Source organism: Motacilla alba, chromosome 4, assembly GCF_015832195.1.
Source record: "Motacilla alba alba isolate MOTALB_02 chromosome 4, Motacilla_alba_V1.0_pri, whole genome shotgun sequence".
Taxonomy (NCBI): Eukaryota; Metazoa; Chordata; class Aves; order Passeriformes; family Motacillidae; genus Motacilla; species Motacilla alba.
This window is the reverse complement of record NC_052019.1, coordinates 16,679,371-16,695,566: the sequence shown is the minus strand read 5'-3', so window position 1 is coordinate 16,695,566 and position 16,196 is coordinate 16,679,371. Positions and strand designations below refer to the sequence as shown.

At 38.0% G+C, this 16,196-nt stretch overlaps 1 protein-coding gene across 10 annotated transcripts in view; it reads left to right on the top strand.

The window, feature by feature from the left end:
* The window catches only part of KCNIP4 (potassium voltage-gated channel interacting protein 4), a 390,761-nt gene that overhangs the window by 372,782 nt on the left and 1,783 nt on the right, over positions 1 to 16,196 (top strand). For all 10 annotated transcript variants that reach the window (XM_038134762.1, XM_038134757.1, XM_038134761.1 and 7 more), the window contains 4 exons: positions 1,136 to 1,206; positions 7,318 to 7,425; positions 8,648 to 8,752; positions 9,327 to 9,389. In XM_038134762.1, coding sequence (XP_037990690.1) covers positions 1,136 to 1,206; positions 7,318 to 7,425; positions 8,648 to 8,752; positions 9,327 to 9,389 — 347 coding nt within the window. The remainder of the gene's footprint in view (positions 1 to 1,135; positions 1,207 to 7,317; positions 7,426 to 8,647; positions 8,753 to 9,326; positions 9,390 to 16,196) is intronic.

The following is a 16,196-nucleotide window of genomic DNA, read 5'->3' as shown; positions in this document are numbered from 1 at the left end:
AATTGATCAGGTTTTTCCATGAGAGGGAGAAGTTTGTACTGCAAAGGGGATGCTGATTTCATAACACTTTGCCCTTTATTAAAAATTTGTGAGGTTGATGTTAATTAGCATAAAATTATTGTAAACATATGAGGTACAAAGGGAAAAGTGAGTATTAAAAGTAAACAAACCCTCATCCTTCATTAATTTGCATGGTTTTGAGGGAAGGAAAAACACTGAGGACAGCTGACTTCCCTTAACCCAGCAGCTTCTACCTCCCATCCAGAGGGCTGTCTCTGGATAAGTGCTCTCCTCACAATATATTACTCCTGGAGCAGGTTATGCCTTTTAGAAGGCATTCAGTGGAAATACAAGGATGGATCTTTACAAAAGTTACAGTCTTGACAGATTTATATTCATGCTGTCTCGTGTTTCTGAAATGAGTCAGTATGCACTGGGGAGGAGGTTTGGAAAGTATGCAAATAGTGAAGAGATGATTTGTTTAAGGTCATCTTTCAGAGTCTTACTGACCATTTAGTGAGTCACAGCCAATTTTTCCAAGCCCTAATGTCACGATCGTGGGAATTCAGCAGCAAGCCAGCTTTAAGAATCTGCTTCTCAGGAGAGGATTTCCTGTCAGCTGTGGGTGAGCACAGCACCCAATAGCAGCAGCAACTTTCTGACATGATCAGCTTCAGCCTGGGGAGCAGATCTGTGTGCAGAGCAAAACCAGCACACGTGGTGCAGTGAGGGCAGTGTCTGCTTCCCTCATTTAATGGGAGCAAATGAACACAGTCTTCATTGCAGGCATGTGATCCCTGTCACAATCAGTGTTCCTGTTAAAACAGGCTGTTTCAGAGTACAATAATATGTCATCTTTGCTATTTGCTCAGGTATCAGTGATTAGCAAACACAAGAATAAAAATGAATAGAGATATTCCAGAACAGAATTTTTCATTTTTGGTTTCTTTGCACTTATAGCTTATTCCTCCTCTCTTGCCGGAAAGAAAGTTTAAATTTCATTGAAAATCTAGTCTTGCTATGAAATTATGGTATCAAAATAGATCTCAGTATCAAAGAGTTTGAATAGAATTAAATTAAATTTTATTAAATAAAATGTACTTACTGTGAAATTTTTTTCTGCTTTAAATCTTAGATTCCACAACATATGCACATTTTCTGTTTAATGCATTTGACACTGATCACAATGGATCTGTAAGTTTTGAGGTAAGTGATGCCATTGCTTATTTCTATAAAATTGAATACTTTGCCATTCCTTGTAATGGAGTCCAGGTTGGTGGCTGGCTCACATTAGGGAAAATTTAGCTGATGTGACTCAAGTTTCAAGTTTTTCCAATGTAATAACAAAAGTCATTACTTTGAAGTTGTATATTCCACAATGGTAACCCAGACTGTGCTACTACATAATTTTTTTAAAAATCTGTCAATTTAAAAGGTAACCCAATTTATACACAAGTTACCTAAAATAGTTCTTGCTCTCTGCCTTTGCAAGATGAGATCTCTGAACTACAGCTAATGTTATGGGGATGACTCAGCCAAAATCAGATTTTTCATTCTTAGTTTCCAGAAAGTTTTAGCTAACCTAAAAAGGCTTTAAAGCAAATGTTTTAAAAGCACAAGAGTTGGGAATTTGTTCTTCCTCCATTTAACTGCCCAATCTTTTTTTCCCAGTTCTGCCTTTCCCTGGTAAGGCTGATGTCATCCACACAATATAATATGGAAAAAAGGGACCTTACTGCAATACTCTAGATGAGAACAGAGTGTACAAAATACTGCAAAGGAGATAATATTTTAAATTGTAGAATTTTTAAAAGAAAGACAGATTAAAAGGATATGTTTGTATTGTCATCTTTTCTTTGGTTTTGATTACAATGAACCAATTTCCTTATAATTTTTGATTGGATTGTGATAAATACACTCACTTCAAATTTAATGAAATGTCGTGCGCATTTTTTTATGATTTATTTTAATGAATGATGTTGTGAGGTCATACCAAATTTTTTTAATATGAAAATAATCAATTGATGTAATAGGAAGAAGACTTGCCAATCAGGTGCAGTGATCAGAAATCTATACTCTAAACTAAGAATATGATCAGATTTGCTTTTATCATTATTTGCATTTATTTAAAAAAACCCATGAACCCTATCTACCTTTTGCTAGGCAGATGAAGTCAGTGCAATCTATGTGAAACTAGGAGCAGGAATGGAAGATTAACTCATGTCTTCCCTACAGAGGCTAAATGTGCAAGGATTCTTCTGATCTAATCACAGAATCATAGAATGGTTTTGCGTTGGAAAGGATCTTAAAGATCACCCCTTGCCATGGACAGGGACACCTCCCAGTAGACCAAGTTGCCTCATCCAACCTGGCCCTGAGCCCTTCCAGGGATGGGGGATCCACAACTTCACTGGGCTACCTGCACCAGTGCCTCACCACCCTCCCAGTAAAGAATTTTTTTGTATATCTAACTTAAACTTCCCCTCTTTCAGCTACAGCAACAGCAGGTGCATTGAGAAAAATTATGTTTAGAATGAGTGGTTGAAAAGTATTTCTGCAATTATCCTTAAAAAGAATGGGAACAAAAAAATCTTTTGTACCTTTTCTGTCAATTTGTTGACACTTTTATTTCAGACAGAAAGCCTTAAGAAATGCACTGGATTTGGAGCACTTTGATTATCTCAGAGTGCAGGTTTGTGCACAAAAAAGAGCTTTGGAATAAAATAAATCAGGAAAATAAAAGCAGAGGTGCTGAACTTTTGTTCAATATCAGGGCAGACATGAGTGATCCAGACTTCCATATTATCTGCACTAATTTTGAATCCAGCATAACTCTACTGCTGTCAAAAGACTCTTGCTTCTGTGTCCTTATAATAACATTAAACTTCCAGACTTCATGATGGCCATTCTAAAAGCATCCTCTTGAAGTAAAAAATGTATGGGTTTTTTTCCTAATCACATGAAAATAGCTGCAGAATGTAGATGAAGATACTGTGAAATGTGCAAAATACAATAATCTCATTTTTTCCGTGCTCTTTTTAATCCTAGGTGCACCTGTGCCATTTTCTTTCTATTCCAATATTTATTCTAATTTTCTAATTTCCATTAGAAAAAAAACAAAAGTAAACAGCTGAAAAGGTAGAGGAGTAGTTTAGAAGTTTGGAGAAAAAATAATCATTCTTTCCAAAGTACTTTTTATATCAAAGTGTAGGAGTAAATACAATTTAATATAATTACCTATGATAAAAGCACTCTGGCTATGTTCTGTATAAAAAAATGGTTATCAAAATCTGAAATGGCAGCAAAATTATTTTGTTGATAAGAATGACTTTTTTAATGCGTTGCACTCTCAATTTCCCATGAAACTGTGGTAGCTGGAGTTGCGGGTAAAAAAAGAGAATTTGCTTTACCTTTTTGCCCTTTTTCCCTCAAATTTTCAACCATCAACAACAAAAAGTTAGATCTGAGCACAACTTAAATGCACTCCCCAACTGACATTTCTTGGTGAGATTGCTGTGTCCTTAGAGTCCTTAGAGTTTTGTCATCCTTAAATCTATATGCTCTTTGGTAATGAGCCAGGATCTCTAAATGAAGGATTTATATAGCATAAAAACCAAATTTATAAAATTAGGTGCTTGAATTTCTCTCTCCTTATCCCGTGATTGTATTAATTTTGAGATTAGGTAATTTAATTTGTTTTATGAACTAGTTTTGCTTTAATATGGCAGAGTTTCAGAAGACCCAATGACCCAGCTATTGCAGAACTCTTTGGACATGTTAGTGAAGTTCTTTTTTCCATGAACTTGGCCTCACTGAATTTCATGAGGTTCACAGGCATGATTCTGTGGGTTCAACACAAAAAGGTTTGTCCATGTCATGTAGGAAATGAGCTCATTTTTCTTAGTACAGTGGTGATCTCAAAAGCATTTTAACACCATCCGGTTTAAAGTAGCTACAAAGAAATACATTTCCTTTTAGGAGCAGTTCCTTCTCTGTGACCTTTGTTTTACAAACACCAGGCCTGCACCACTTCTGTGACATCACTTGACTCCTTTTCAAAATCCTAAAATCTAAATTTAAAAATGGATTAAGGCTCCTACCTACCCACTTCTGGCCTTGAAAAAGACATAAAGGAACACATGACCAGGTGAATAATTTTAAGCTTTCCTATGGATTTGAGACAGCACATTAATAAGCTTGTTAATTAATTTATTAATGAAGTCATTATCCCCAAAGATTTACTGAGAGATAAAGCAATCAGAAAGTCATCAACAACCTTGCTCGGAGATAATTAATCACTGCTGAAAAAAACCCCACAAATACAAGCTCATCCCAGATCACAACCAGATTCTCTACAGCTGTAGTGCAGGACAGAAATGTCAGCAGGCTCTGAGTACACAGAGGCTCTGGTACAGGTGCTGTGATGCTGCATTTTGCAACCCTTCAGTGAGACATCCCCCTTTCTTGAAGAATCAAAATTGGGCACAGAAGGAGGTCTTAACAGGTATTAGCATGCTCTGCAGGAAACTGGCAAGTTCCAAACAGGAAGCTGTGCAAAGGAGTAAAGGCAAGTACCAATGCAGAGACTTTTGTGTTTCTAACTTCACTGTCACAGACTGAAGAAAGACCCAACCTAGAGTTGTCTCTGCTCAGACTTCCTGTTTTAGGCTCCTCTGTCACCCTAGATCAGATGCACCTCTCCCCACTGGGTCCTTAGCTGAGTAGGACCATCCCTCTCAGTGGGCAGTGACAGAGGATGAGAGGAGGATCCTTTCTCAGAGGATGGATCCAAGTATGGGGAAATTTTCTTAAAAAAAAAACAGGTTCTAAAAGTAGAATTCCTCTCTCCCTAGAAATTACATGTCTAAACCAGGACAGAAAACAGCATCTGGGTGCTCTAATACTGCAATGGGGACTTGTATTCATGCTCTTTGCTAAATGGTGTGTGTGATTTGTGCATCACTGACTTGGTTACCTGCACAAAGATGGGCAGCTGCTCCCTGAGTTCAGCAGCTTCCCTCTGCACTGCTGCTTCACTGTGGCTTTCTGCGCTGGATTATTATCTTAACAGCCAGAATGGCTGCACTGCTCCTGACACACACACTGCACTCCACCGTGCAGGGCATTTTGCCTTTCAAGGCTCTAGCCCAAAATACCCTGTGGATTTGGCCTATATCCACTGAATCAGATACTCCATTTCTGTATGATTCTATTACTGCGCTCTTCAGTTGCTTGAAAGTAAGTATGTAGAAAAGACATCCCATCCTAGCTGGTCCTTATCCAGCTCATCACAACTTCTTATTATGAAAAATCCTTTCTTTAGTTCCTGAGATGACTCCTGCACAACACTCAGACAAAAGCAATGCTTCTGAATATGTGTGATCCCAAAACATGTTGATGCAATATGGAAGGAGATGACCCACTGCTGCGATGCTTAGAGCACATACCTGGAAGGTTTTTGAGTTGTCTCTGCTTTTTAACAAATCCCTATCCCACGAAAAACAATATAAAGTCAAGGTGTTTTTTTTTTTTTTAACTGATGATAGAAGGGTAGCCCTGGAAATGGGGGTAGAAATAATTCTGAGAAGCCAGCCAACAGAGGGGGTGCATCACAGAAAGGAGCAAAGAGAATTGAACAAGAAAAGAAAAATGGATTTATTTTAGATAAAATGAATTTTTAAATGTTGCTGTGCCAAAATAAATTCACAATTCTTACATATAATAAAAAAAAATCATGCAACTGAGGACCTTCACAAAGGACTTAAGGAGAAGCTACATCAAGAATGTAAAACTGTGCAGAAAAGATTTGAAGACATGGTACTGAATTAAAAAGGTTAATTGCTAATGCTGTAATGTGATCAAATCTGTTCTGAATTTCTTGAACAATTTAATGTTTAATAGTACATTGTTAAATAACTGTTTGGAGATTTAACCCTGTGACCCTAGATTAGTCATTGAGATGTAGACAAGATGAGCACAATTCTTTCAAGATTCATGTATCCACTTTCCCCAAAGGGCACATATACCAATAAGACAGAAATTTTTGACAGACTAAGAAAACTCAGAGCATGCCAATTGAATTGTTAAAAAAACTGAAGCTATCAGAAGAGTTGTCTGTGCCTACTAGACAACCTGAGTCCATGATACCTGTGTATACTTCAGTGTATCAGGTATATTTATTTGACTTTGTGGTACACCAGGCCTTTTAAATTTATGTCCAACCTCAGTGTAATCTTTTCCGTTGTTCCTGTTCCAAAGTGCAAAACCTTGCTGGTGCAAATAAGAAATATTTTTGCTTTTATTGTCTCTACTTTAAGGTTACTCTAACACTTCCTGTATGTCATTGCAAGCAGTGTGGAAAGTCACATTTAAATGTGCACAATTGCCATATTCTGCTCAATGTATTATGAAGGCAGTTTCACAAATTTATGGGTTCATTTGCTTATCAAATAAAAAGAGGTGGAGGAGATGATTAAGGAAAAAAAAAAGCTGCTGTTTAGAAAATATTAACATGCTGAGAAATACAGAAGAGAGGTGATGGGAGTTGATATTTTCTCCAATCTGGATGATGTTCACTAAATATTTATGAGGTTTGTGCTGTCAAGAGAGTATTTAATATGAAACAAAAATCTATAACCAAATACTACATATGAATAATCTCAAAAGCCTTCTGATTCATTTCTGTGGAATAGCTTTGCAGCAATAGAGCATTGGTGGGTCTCAAAAACATTAAAATGGCACATGGACATGTAATATATTTATTATTCCCTATCATACTTCCAATAAAAATAATAAGAATTGAGGTGTGCAGTGTCATACATGAGGTTTGAAATAATGACTGTAGCAGATTGATTTAAGAAGTCTGGGAACCACATATTCCACTTTAACAAGGTAAAGATTTAATGAGAATTTAATGTTCCTTAGGACATAGTTCTCCCCAAATTGGTCTCCTGTGCTTAGATTAATCTAACTACCATTTAAGCTTTTCTTGGACCATTAAACTACGAGGATGGCTTTTTCCTGGTATTCACTTCAACGGGAACTGCTTATGTGAGACATTAGGCTTTTCAGAGGATACAACCACTAATAGAAAACTATGTTTACTTGATAGAAAATTACTCAATTTACTTATTAATTACGAGTGTAGGAAAAGGTTCCCAGATTGCTAATCCAGAAATCATTAGCACTCACAGTGAAGCAAAAATATTTGAAACAAGACATATTTCCACACTTCTGATAAATGCATTATTCTGGATTTCTGAGTTTTTGAGGAAAACTGCTCATTTCCAAACTAACCAAGACCTTTTGTCTATTTAGGATTTTGTTATGGGTCTCTCAATTTTACTCCGAGGGACAGTACAGGAAAAACTGAACTGGGCTTTCAACTTGTATGATATAAATAAGGATGGATATATAACTAAAGAGGTAAGATCCACTTCTTACTGCAATGACTGAAAGTAAAGGTTGTTAGCTAAGTCCTGCATTCAGAGAATGGTTTCGTTGTCAAATTAAATGTGTTAACAAGTTATCAGATATTATCAAGTTAGACACACTAAAACTTAAAGTAATTGTCTCATTTTAAAGGCATTTTTGAACATTGAAAAGGAAAAATCTTTATAGAAATTGCAAAAGTTCAGAATTCTTCAAAAATTACATTTCTGAGCATAATAGGAACAGAAATAGTTGGCTTCAACTTATGCCTATGTATTTGCCCATACTGTTCCTAGAATAGATTGGTAGGATATTTGGACAAAATTTAATTAAGTATGTGGGCAATAATTGTTACTTATTTTATGAATCTGCTTCTAATATTTTTTACTTGAAACAGAATTTATAAAGAAAGATTTCTACATCTTTTATCCTGCAAGGATTCAAAGTATAAATTGCACTTATAATTTACACCTTTAGAAAACACTTCAGGATCATTATAGAAGAGTGATGTATAGAATAATTTCTTAGCATACTACCATTGACTTTTAAAATAATTATTTAAAATTTCACAAGCCACTCAAAATTCAAAGATTTTGATATAAAAGGAGGACTCTGCATAAGTGCAGGTGTGTGCATGGGTGTTTTTATTTTCTTTAGGGAAAATAAGTTGTAAGGGGGTGATTTGCTTTCCCAATCACTTGCTCTTACACAATTTCTTTTCTCTTTTTTTTATTCATAAGATATTGGGAGATTCTTCCCACAATCCATGAACTTGCACATATTTTAAATAATTTAAAATTGAACTCATACATCTATGAAAGCTGAAATCAGATGCTAGAATTTCTAAGAATTAAATCGTTCCTTCTTGAATCTGTTCAGACAAAAAAAAAAAAAAAAAAAAACTAGGCAAATTCCAAAATTTTATTCTAAAATGCAAATCCTAAAAAATATTTATGTTCTGAGTTAAAGCAGTGGACATTCCAGAAGTCAAAGAGCAGCACTGCTGTGTCTAAGAAGTAGGAGAGCATCTGGAAAAGAGGCCAGGGAAGGGGCAGTGCAGGAGCCCTTCAGGGTGATGGGTGCCCACACTGTCAGCAGGTCCTTGCCCCCCTCACCCTGGGAGGCTCATCTGAGGATTCACCAAATGGTGCAAGTTTTTCTGAGTTGGTGGGAAAATGTGCATTACATTGCAGAAATATAATTTTTTCCTCTTCAGGAAATGCTTGATATCATGAAAGCAATATACGATATGATGGGGAAATGCACCTATCCTGTTCTCAAAGAAGATGCACCTAGACAACATGTGGAGACATTTTTCCAGGTAGGTCACATAACACAGAAGATAAAAAGACTGCTCTGTGAGCAGATAAAGATTTTCATTCTCATAACATATGAGAATTCTTCCAATTCTGTAATACATTCTATTCTCTGTGGTTCCATTCCAAGTTTCCCAGACCTACCCTGTTTTTTCAAGAAAAGCTCTTTAAGCATAGTCCACTTACTATGACTTTTGGACTGGTTGTTCCTAGGCTGACATATAACTGAAATGAACAATGAAAAGGACTTGTTTCACACAGGAATTTGGGAGGAGAAACATATTGTGGTGGGTTGACCCCGTCTAGATGCCAGGCACCCACCAAAGTGTTTCTCTCACTCCCTGCCTCAAATGAACAGGGGAGAGAAAATCTAACAAAGGGCTGAGGAGGTTATCATTCCTGATTGCTCAGCCTTGGCCAGCAGCAGGTCCTGGAGCTGGCTGGCATTGGCTCTGCTGCGCATGAGGGAAGTCTCTGGCAGCTCACAGAAGCCAGCCCTGTAGCTCTCCTGCTACCAAAGCTTGGCCACACAAACCCAACTTCCATACGTTTTTTTTCTTTTTCTTTTTTTTAATACAGAAAATGGACAAGAACAAAGATGGAGTAGTTACCATAGATGAATTTATCGAGAGCTGCCAGAAAGTAAGTATTCAGTGTTAAGTACTGAATGTGTATCTGTTGGCTATTTCTATCACAGCTGTTTACAGATTTCTGGAGAGTCACTGAGGGTGATCTTAATACCAGAGACAGCATTTTCCCAAGGTAGAGTATCTATGTACACCATTACACAGAAACACTGAACAGTGTAAATAAATCTGTGGCCTGAATCTGCAGAAGAGCTGTTATATACAAGCTGTCACTGCTTATTAGACAGCTTTGCCAATATCCTTTCTCTCTTTAGTAGTGTATTGTTTACACTTGGTGGAAAAAAGTTCCTTTACATTCAGCTAAATATTTATTTCTATCTTCTGCCTATGCTGGGCCACACAATTCTGTCACAACTGGCACATAATCATGGCAATAATAATATTGCCTGAAAATTTATCACCCATGGGTGAGTTTCTCGGTGGGTTTCTCAGTGAGTTGTGATGTGCTTATAAGCAGTGAAGCCTTCTTAAAAGAGAGTGTAAGAGGCTTGCAAGGTGTTGGATGGCAGGAGTTAAGACAGACAAGTTTTCTCAAGGCAAGGGTGTGCGCTGGTTGTTATGATCAGCCACAAGACTTTATGCTACCCAAGCAGCTGTCAATTTCTTGACAACAAGAAAGAAATTCTTCCAGCAGCTTCTGGCCCCCAGAGCCAGGATGGGGAACTTCTGAAGCTGGAGTAAAAGACTGTTTTCACTCCTCTGCTCTTCAGAAATCAGCTTGTTCTCAGACCAGTAGATGGTATGAAGATAAGTTGCTCTTTCATAAATTTAAGGAAATTCTGTTAATATTTCAGGTAAAAATTTGCAGGGGAAATAAAAATGATAGAGCACAAAATAAGAATGACTAGCCTTTGGCGTGATAAGAGGTTCATGGAATTATAGAATAGGCTCAGTTGGAAGGCACCCACCAGGATCATTGAGTCCAATTCTTGTCTCTACACAGGACACCCCAAGATCAAGATTGTTGTGTATAGTAAAGCGTCATTAGACATAGTGACTATGATAGGCCTGATTACATTATGTAAATTGATGTGGCCAATAAGCCTGATACTATTTGTTACAGTGACACATTTAAGAAGTCTTAGTGGTCTACTGATATCTTGCCCAGCAGACTGACTGATACAAAGCTGATAGAGACCAGCAAATTAACCCCTGCTTATTGATTCTTATCTACCATATCAAGAACAGAGTAATAAAGAGACAGAAGATAACAACACTGTAAAGATAAATGCATTTAATGCATTTTTTAGTTTTTTACCTATTTGGAATAGAGAAATCTCTAGATGCTCAAAGATGCTCTAGAAACAGTCTATTTTTATGTGCATCTGTAGCTATTCATTGGAGTTGCTTTTTTGATTGCAGCTACCTAGTAAGAAATACTTTGTTTGATTTTAATCCACTGATTTTGGGTGATGAAAGACAGCCAAGAGCTCAACTGTGGCTGTTCTGTGTATCCTTAGCAACAGGCACTGGGCAGTGTCTCATCTGTCAGCAGTGCTCTGTTGCACTGACCGTGGTTCCAGCTTGTCAGTCTTGTTCGATACCAACAAAAGTCATTTCCTCTGCTAACACTCTGTGATCATCAGAAACAGAGATGAGATTCATTTCCCAGCTGAAGTCTGTAGCATTCTGGAAGTTAAATGACACATTAATCTGCATTTGACAGCAATTACAGTGATGGGCTGAATGATTCATTTAAACAGTAAATTAATACCTTCAGTAAGGAATTGCCTGCTCTCCTTATCCAGTGGAATTCAATCTCTCAAGCCTGTTAGAAGATTTATTTACCTGTTCTAAGTATTCAGAATACACATGAGAGTGATGCTCTCTAAACTGGGACATGATGGAGACACAATGAATGCTACAGAATGCTACAATTGTCATCATGCTACTTATCTCACCTTCCCTTTCTTTTAACTTCAATGGTGGCTATGGTTTTTTTGGCACAAAAAGTATCTTGCTACGTAGATTTTTGTCTCTCTTCTAATTAAGGCTGTTCTTCTTTTAAGACTTCTGTGCTTCAAACCGTGTAATTCATGTTTATATTGAGATTTGGTTTTAGAAATGAGGTTTGGGGTTGGGATTCATAGAATCATAGAATATACTGAGTTGGAAGAGACCCATCAGGATAAAGTCCAATTCCTGGCCCTGTGTAGGATATCCCAAGAATCACACCATGTGCCTGAGAACATTGTCCAAACTTCTTGAACTCTGTCAGTCTTGGTGCTGTGACCACTGCCCTGGGGATCCTGTTCCAGTGCTCAACCACCCTCTGTGTGAAGAACCTTTTCCTAAGATCCAACCTAAACTTCCCTGATACAACTTCAGGCCATTCCCTCAGGTCCTGTCAGTGGACAGAGCAGAGATCAGTGTCTACTGCTCCTCTTCCCCTCACAGGAAGTTGTAACTGCTGTGGAATCACCCCTCAATCTCCTCTTCTCCAGGCTGAACAAAACAAGTGACCTCAGCTGCTCCTCATACAGCTTCTCCTGCAGAGCCTTCACCATCCTCATGGGCTCCTTTGGATGCTCTCTAATATCTTTATGTCTTTCTTATACTGTGGCACGCAAAACTGCAGTTTTCAAGGTGGGGCTGCCCTGGCTCAGAGCAGAGCAGGACAATCCCCTCTCTTGCCCTGCTGGCCATGGTGTGCCTGATGCCCCCCAGGACAGGGCTGGCCCAGCTGGCTGCCAGGGCACTGCTGGCTCATGTTCAACTTCCCATTGACCAGGAGCCCCAGGTCCCTTTCCACAGTGCACATCTCCAGCTTCACCTTCCCCCCTCTATTCAGACAAGCAGGAATGCTCTGTTCCAGGACTGGCCCTTGTTAAACTTCATATAGTTGGTGATTGTGTTTTGCCCAACCTGGGAATGAAACTCAAGACAATTTTAGTAAGGAGGTAATATAAAAGGGGATCTTTATTTTAAGGCCTTCGGGAGCAGTTATGGAAAGATGTCCACAAAGCCCTTCCTCTCCCCCTCCCTGGGGTAAGTTTTTATAGGTTTTAGGAAATTAGCATAATTGGTAAAAGGCACCAATTAGGAACAAGTGGTGATGCAATTCCCCCCCAGGTCAAGCCCCTTCTCTGGAGCCCCCTCTTCAGCACTAGCTGTACTTTGTCAATGAGAATCTTTTTCCATGGATCACAGAGTTGTTCTCAGCCTTGATTCCCAGGAAGAACCAAAATAGGATTGGGACCTTGTACCCCCCAGGGCTTGGAGCTCTGGAATTTGTTTTGTCTTTCTGCTTAGGGAAGGGACATGGAAAAGTACTGGGAAAACAGTCTCTAATACAATAGACTACAGAGCTACAAATATGTGTGTGAAGAATACAGAGAACATAGAAAAAAAGGCAAAACCTAAACGGTGTCATTCACTCATCTCTCTGTTTTGTCCAGGTCTCTCTGCAGGGTCTCCCTGACCTTGAGTGAATTGAGAGTTCCTCCTAGTTTAGTGCTGTCCATACATTTACTTAGTATCCCTTTGAGTCCTGCATGCAGGTCATTATTGAAGAGAATTGGTTGAGGATGAGCCCTGCAGAACCCCACCAGTGACTGGGTTTGAATCAAAATCCTTCAAGAAACTCAGTTCTGGAGTTCATGTGGCTTCACTCTTTTCAGGATTACATATTTTACAAAGGAACATGGCTGCTGCTTTTAAAACACACCTGCAAGAAAACCTTTTGTTAACATTCTGATAGGTATGAGATCTAAAAAGGTAAGGTCTGAATCTTTAAATAGACCTGAAGTGTGTTCTGCCAGGAAAAGGCTGCAGGAGCCTCTTCTTTGAAGGTTATCTCAGGCAAGATTTGCCAGTCTCTGAGAACTGGCATTCCTCTACTTTGAGTTTCCAACTTAGTGAGTTGCAGAAGTATATCCCTTTTATTCCTGTTTTGCAATAACTAAAGGAAACGTGGCATGCTTACTTTACAAGCAAGAAGGAACACAGCAAAACATCTCTGAACAGAGGTTCTACTTCAGGTTCCTGGGGTATGTTCCTGAGATTTTTTTTGTAGCATCAAGAGATTCTGTGTTCGTAAATACTCATTTTGCACATATTTGCCTTTCTAAAAAAATTGTGCTGTTGTGCTGAGCACTTGTTTGGCACAGCTATCAGTGCAGTGGCACTGTATGTATAGCCTGAGGTATACAGGTGGTTCAAGGCTCTTAATCCACAGTCCCATTGCAAAGAATGGCCTGTCCATTCAAAAAGTGTTGAAACCATTATGTAGGAAATTAAATATATATTATATATATATATATATTCAGGCTTTGAGCACTGTCTTCTCTGGACACTGGGTAGAAGGATTGGAGTAGAATGGTGCTTCCCCTCATTCTCCCTCTATCTTAGACAGGGAATGTGTATGACCTCATTTCCCTGCCCTCCCTACCCCAAACGTGTTTGAATGTCAGTCTGCCATCCAGACTCCAGCAATGTCTCTGCTTCTGCAGGAGAAATGGACTATGCTGCCCTAGATAAGACACACTGAGTCCCAGAAAGTGGTGGCTGTTTGTCTGGCTTCATATAAATTACCAAAGAGCAGATCTAATTCTTGAGAAACAGGAGTGGGGGTACCTCAAGAGCTAGGCACTTCCCAGTTCCTGACTTGCCTCCTTTCACTGATCGGTGCTGGTGGGAAATGGTCTGACTCGGGCATTGCCTCATATCCACAGCAGCACCACAAAGAACAGTCAAGGTACCCACAGTGCATGGGTGACTGTCAGGGTGAGTGACATAGGTCCTGCTGATAATGACAAAAAGGCTCCTGGCACAGGTGTTTTCTGCAGGAGTAACCCTTTCCATACTCAGTGTTGATGGTTAGCGCTATCCTGAAAACAGCAAAGAAACCATTTCCAGCCCACAAAAAACATATAAACCTGACCATTTAGGTCAGGTCTGCCAGAGTTCATTGATCCAGGTTTGTGCTTCATATGGACAATGCTTCATATGCACTAACACCTCCTTTTTTCTTGAATTAGGAACTGTTTAACAAGTCTAATATGAAAATTTGTGTAGAAAATGTACTGAAAAAAGAGGCAAATGAAAAAGATACACTTGCCAAAGAATTTCAGTGCAAGCATCTGGGGTTTTTCTGGTTTTTTGGTATTTTTTTAAAGATGGCAAAAAAAGCTACTAAAACTTATCATGTTCTAAATATTATGACAAGCCTGTATTTTCTTGTGAAGACTCTTCTAATTTGACTGACTAAGGGAGTGGCATTGGAAGACTTCTGTAGAGAAACAGCCAGCCTCAGAAAAATGGAGTTGATTTTAGAAAACTACCAGTTTCATTCATGATAATACATATGTAGTAAAATTGTTAGGAAGTGTCAAAACAATTCACAGATTCAGAGCATGTTGTTTGCTTGCACATTTACTGAGCTTAGTTGCTAATGCATATACAGAAACATTTGTACCAATTACATGACAAGTGACTTAAGTTAAACAAACTGTTAACCTTACATCAGTGACATTCACTAGTTTATTGATGTTTCAAAGCAATGCAGTGAGCTAAAGGATCATTTATTTTAACTTTCAGTAATTTAATATAGTAGCTTTGCTATACAAAATTTTCAAGCATTAGCCTATATAGTGCATTTTTGAAATTAAATATCATTGCTTCTTTAAGTTATTTTATTGTACAAAATAGCACACAGATAATTCCTTACAGCAGCATCACTTCAGATGGCATACAGAATCAAAGATAAAAAACCCCACTGTGCATGTTTCATAACATAAATTAAGCTAATTACTCAGACTTGTCATTTTCTACAAAGCAAATACCACACTAGACTTAACAGTGACTAATTTAATTGGAAATTGATACTGAACACGTGTTACTGGAAGATTAATGTACAGAAATCTCACATATTTATCAGTAGTGGAGAATACTATTGAGATAACCTTTCTAAGAAGAGGGCTTTTGATGCACATTTTTCATGAAACATCCAAAAATAATCTATAATTCAGTCTTTTTATTCATTAAAATTAAAGATGGCTATATCATTTCTGAAGAAAGTACTAAAGAAAGGGATCATTACAGTGGAGACCAGCAAATGCTAAATAAGCATGTAAACTCTTGTATTGTGTGTATATATATATATATGTGTGTGTGTGTGTGTGTATATATATATATATATATATATATATATATAGTTTTGTGCTAGTAACTGTTGATCCAGAAACGCCAACAAATGTGGGCTACTGCAAGTAACTCTTTCTTCTATACACTAAAAGGTAAAGCTTAAAAAGAAAAATATTTTTTGCTAATTGCTGTGCTGAGAGTTACCTACTGATAAAATCTGGAGCAGAGAGTGATGCCTCGGTATAATATAGAACTGGAAAGATGAATATTTTGTTAAAAAATTACCTAATGCAAAGCAATCAGAAAGCAGAAGTAGCATTTAGAAGCAGTCACCATCTTTCAGTGTGAACACACAGAAAATCTGAATTGAGGAGCTGAAGAGTGCTGTGGTCATGCTTGTCAAACTGACTGATTTTGGCTCAGCAATCGTGCACACTTCAGTCCATTTTTCTTAGTCACCCTAACTATGAAGCACAAGCCTAAGAATTGCAAAAATGATCCTGTGTACTGTGCACAGGACTAGCAATTGCATGTACAGATTCCCACTTGATACAACTATTCCATCAGTATTTATGGTCTAGGTGTATTCTGTTACCCTGTATATAAACTGATAACCTCAGAAATGTTACAGATCTAATTTCCTTAATATGCTATTGTATCTTGACATAGTATAGGAATAGTTTTGGTTTCATTAATATACAGAAAAACTTATTTAAGC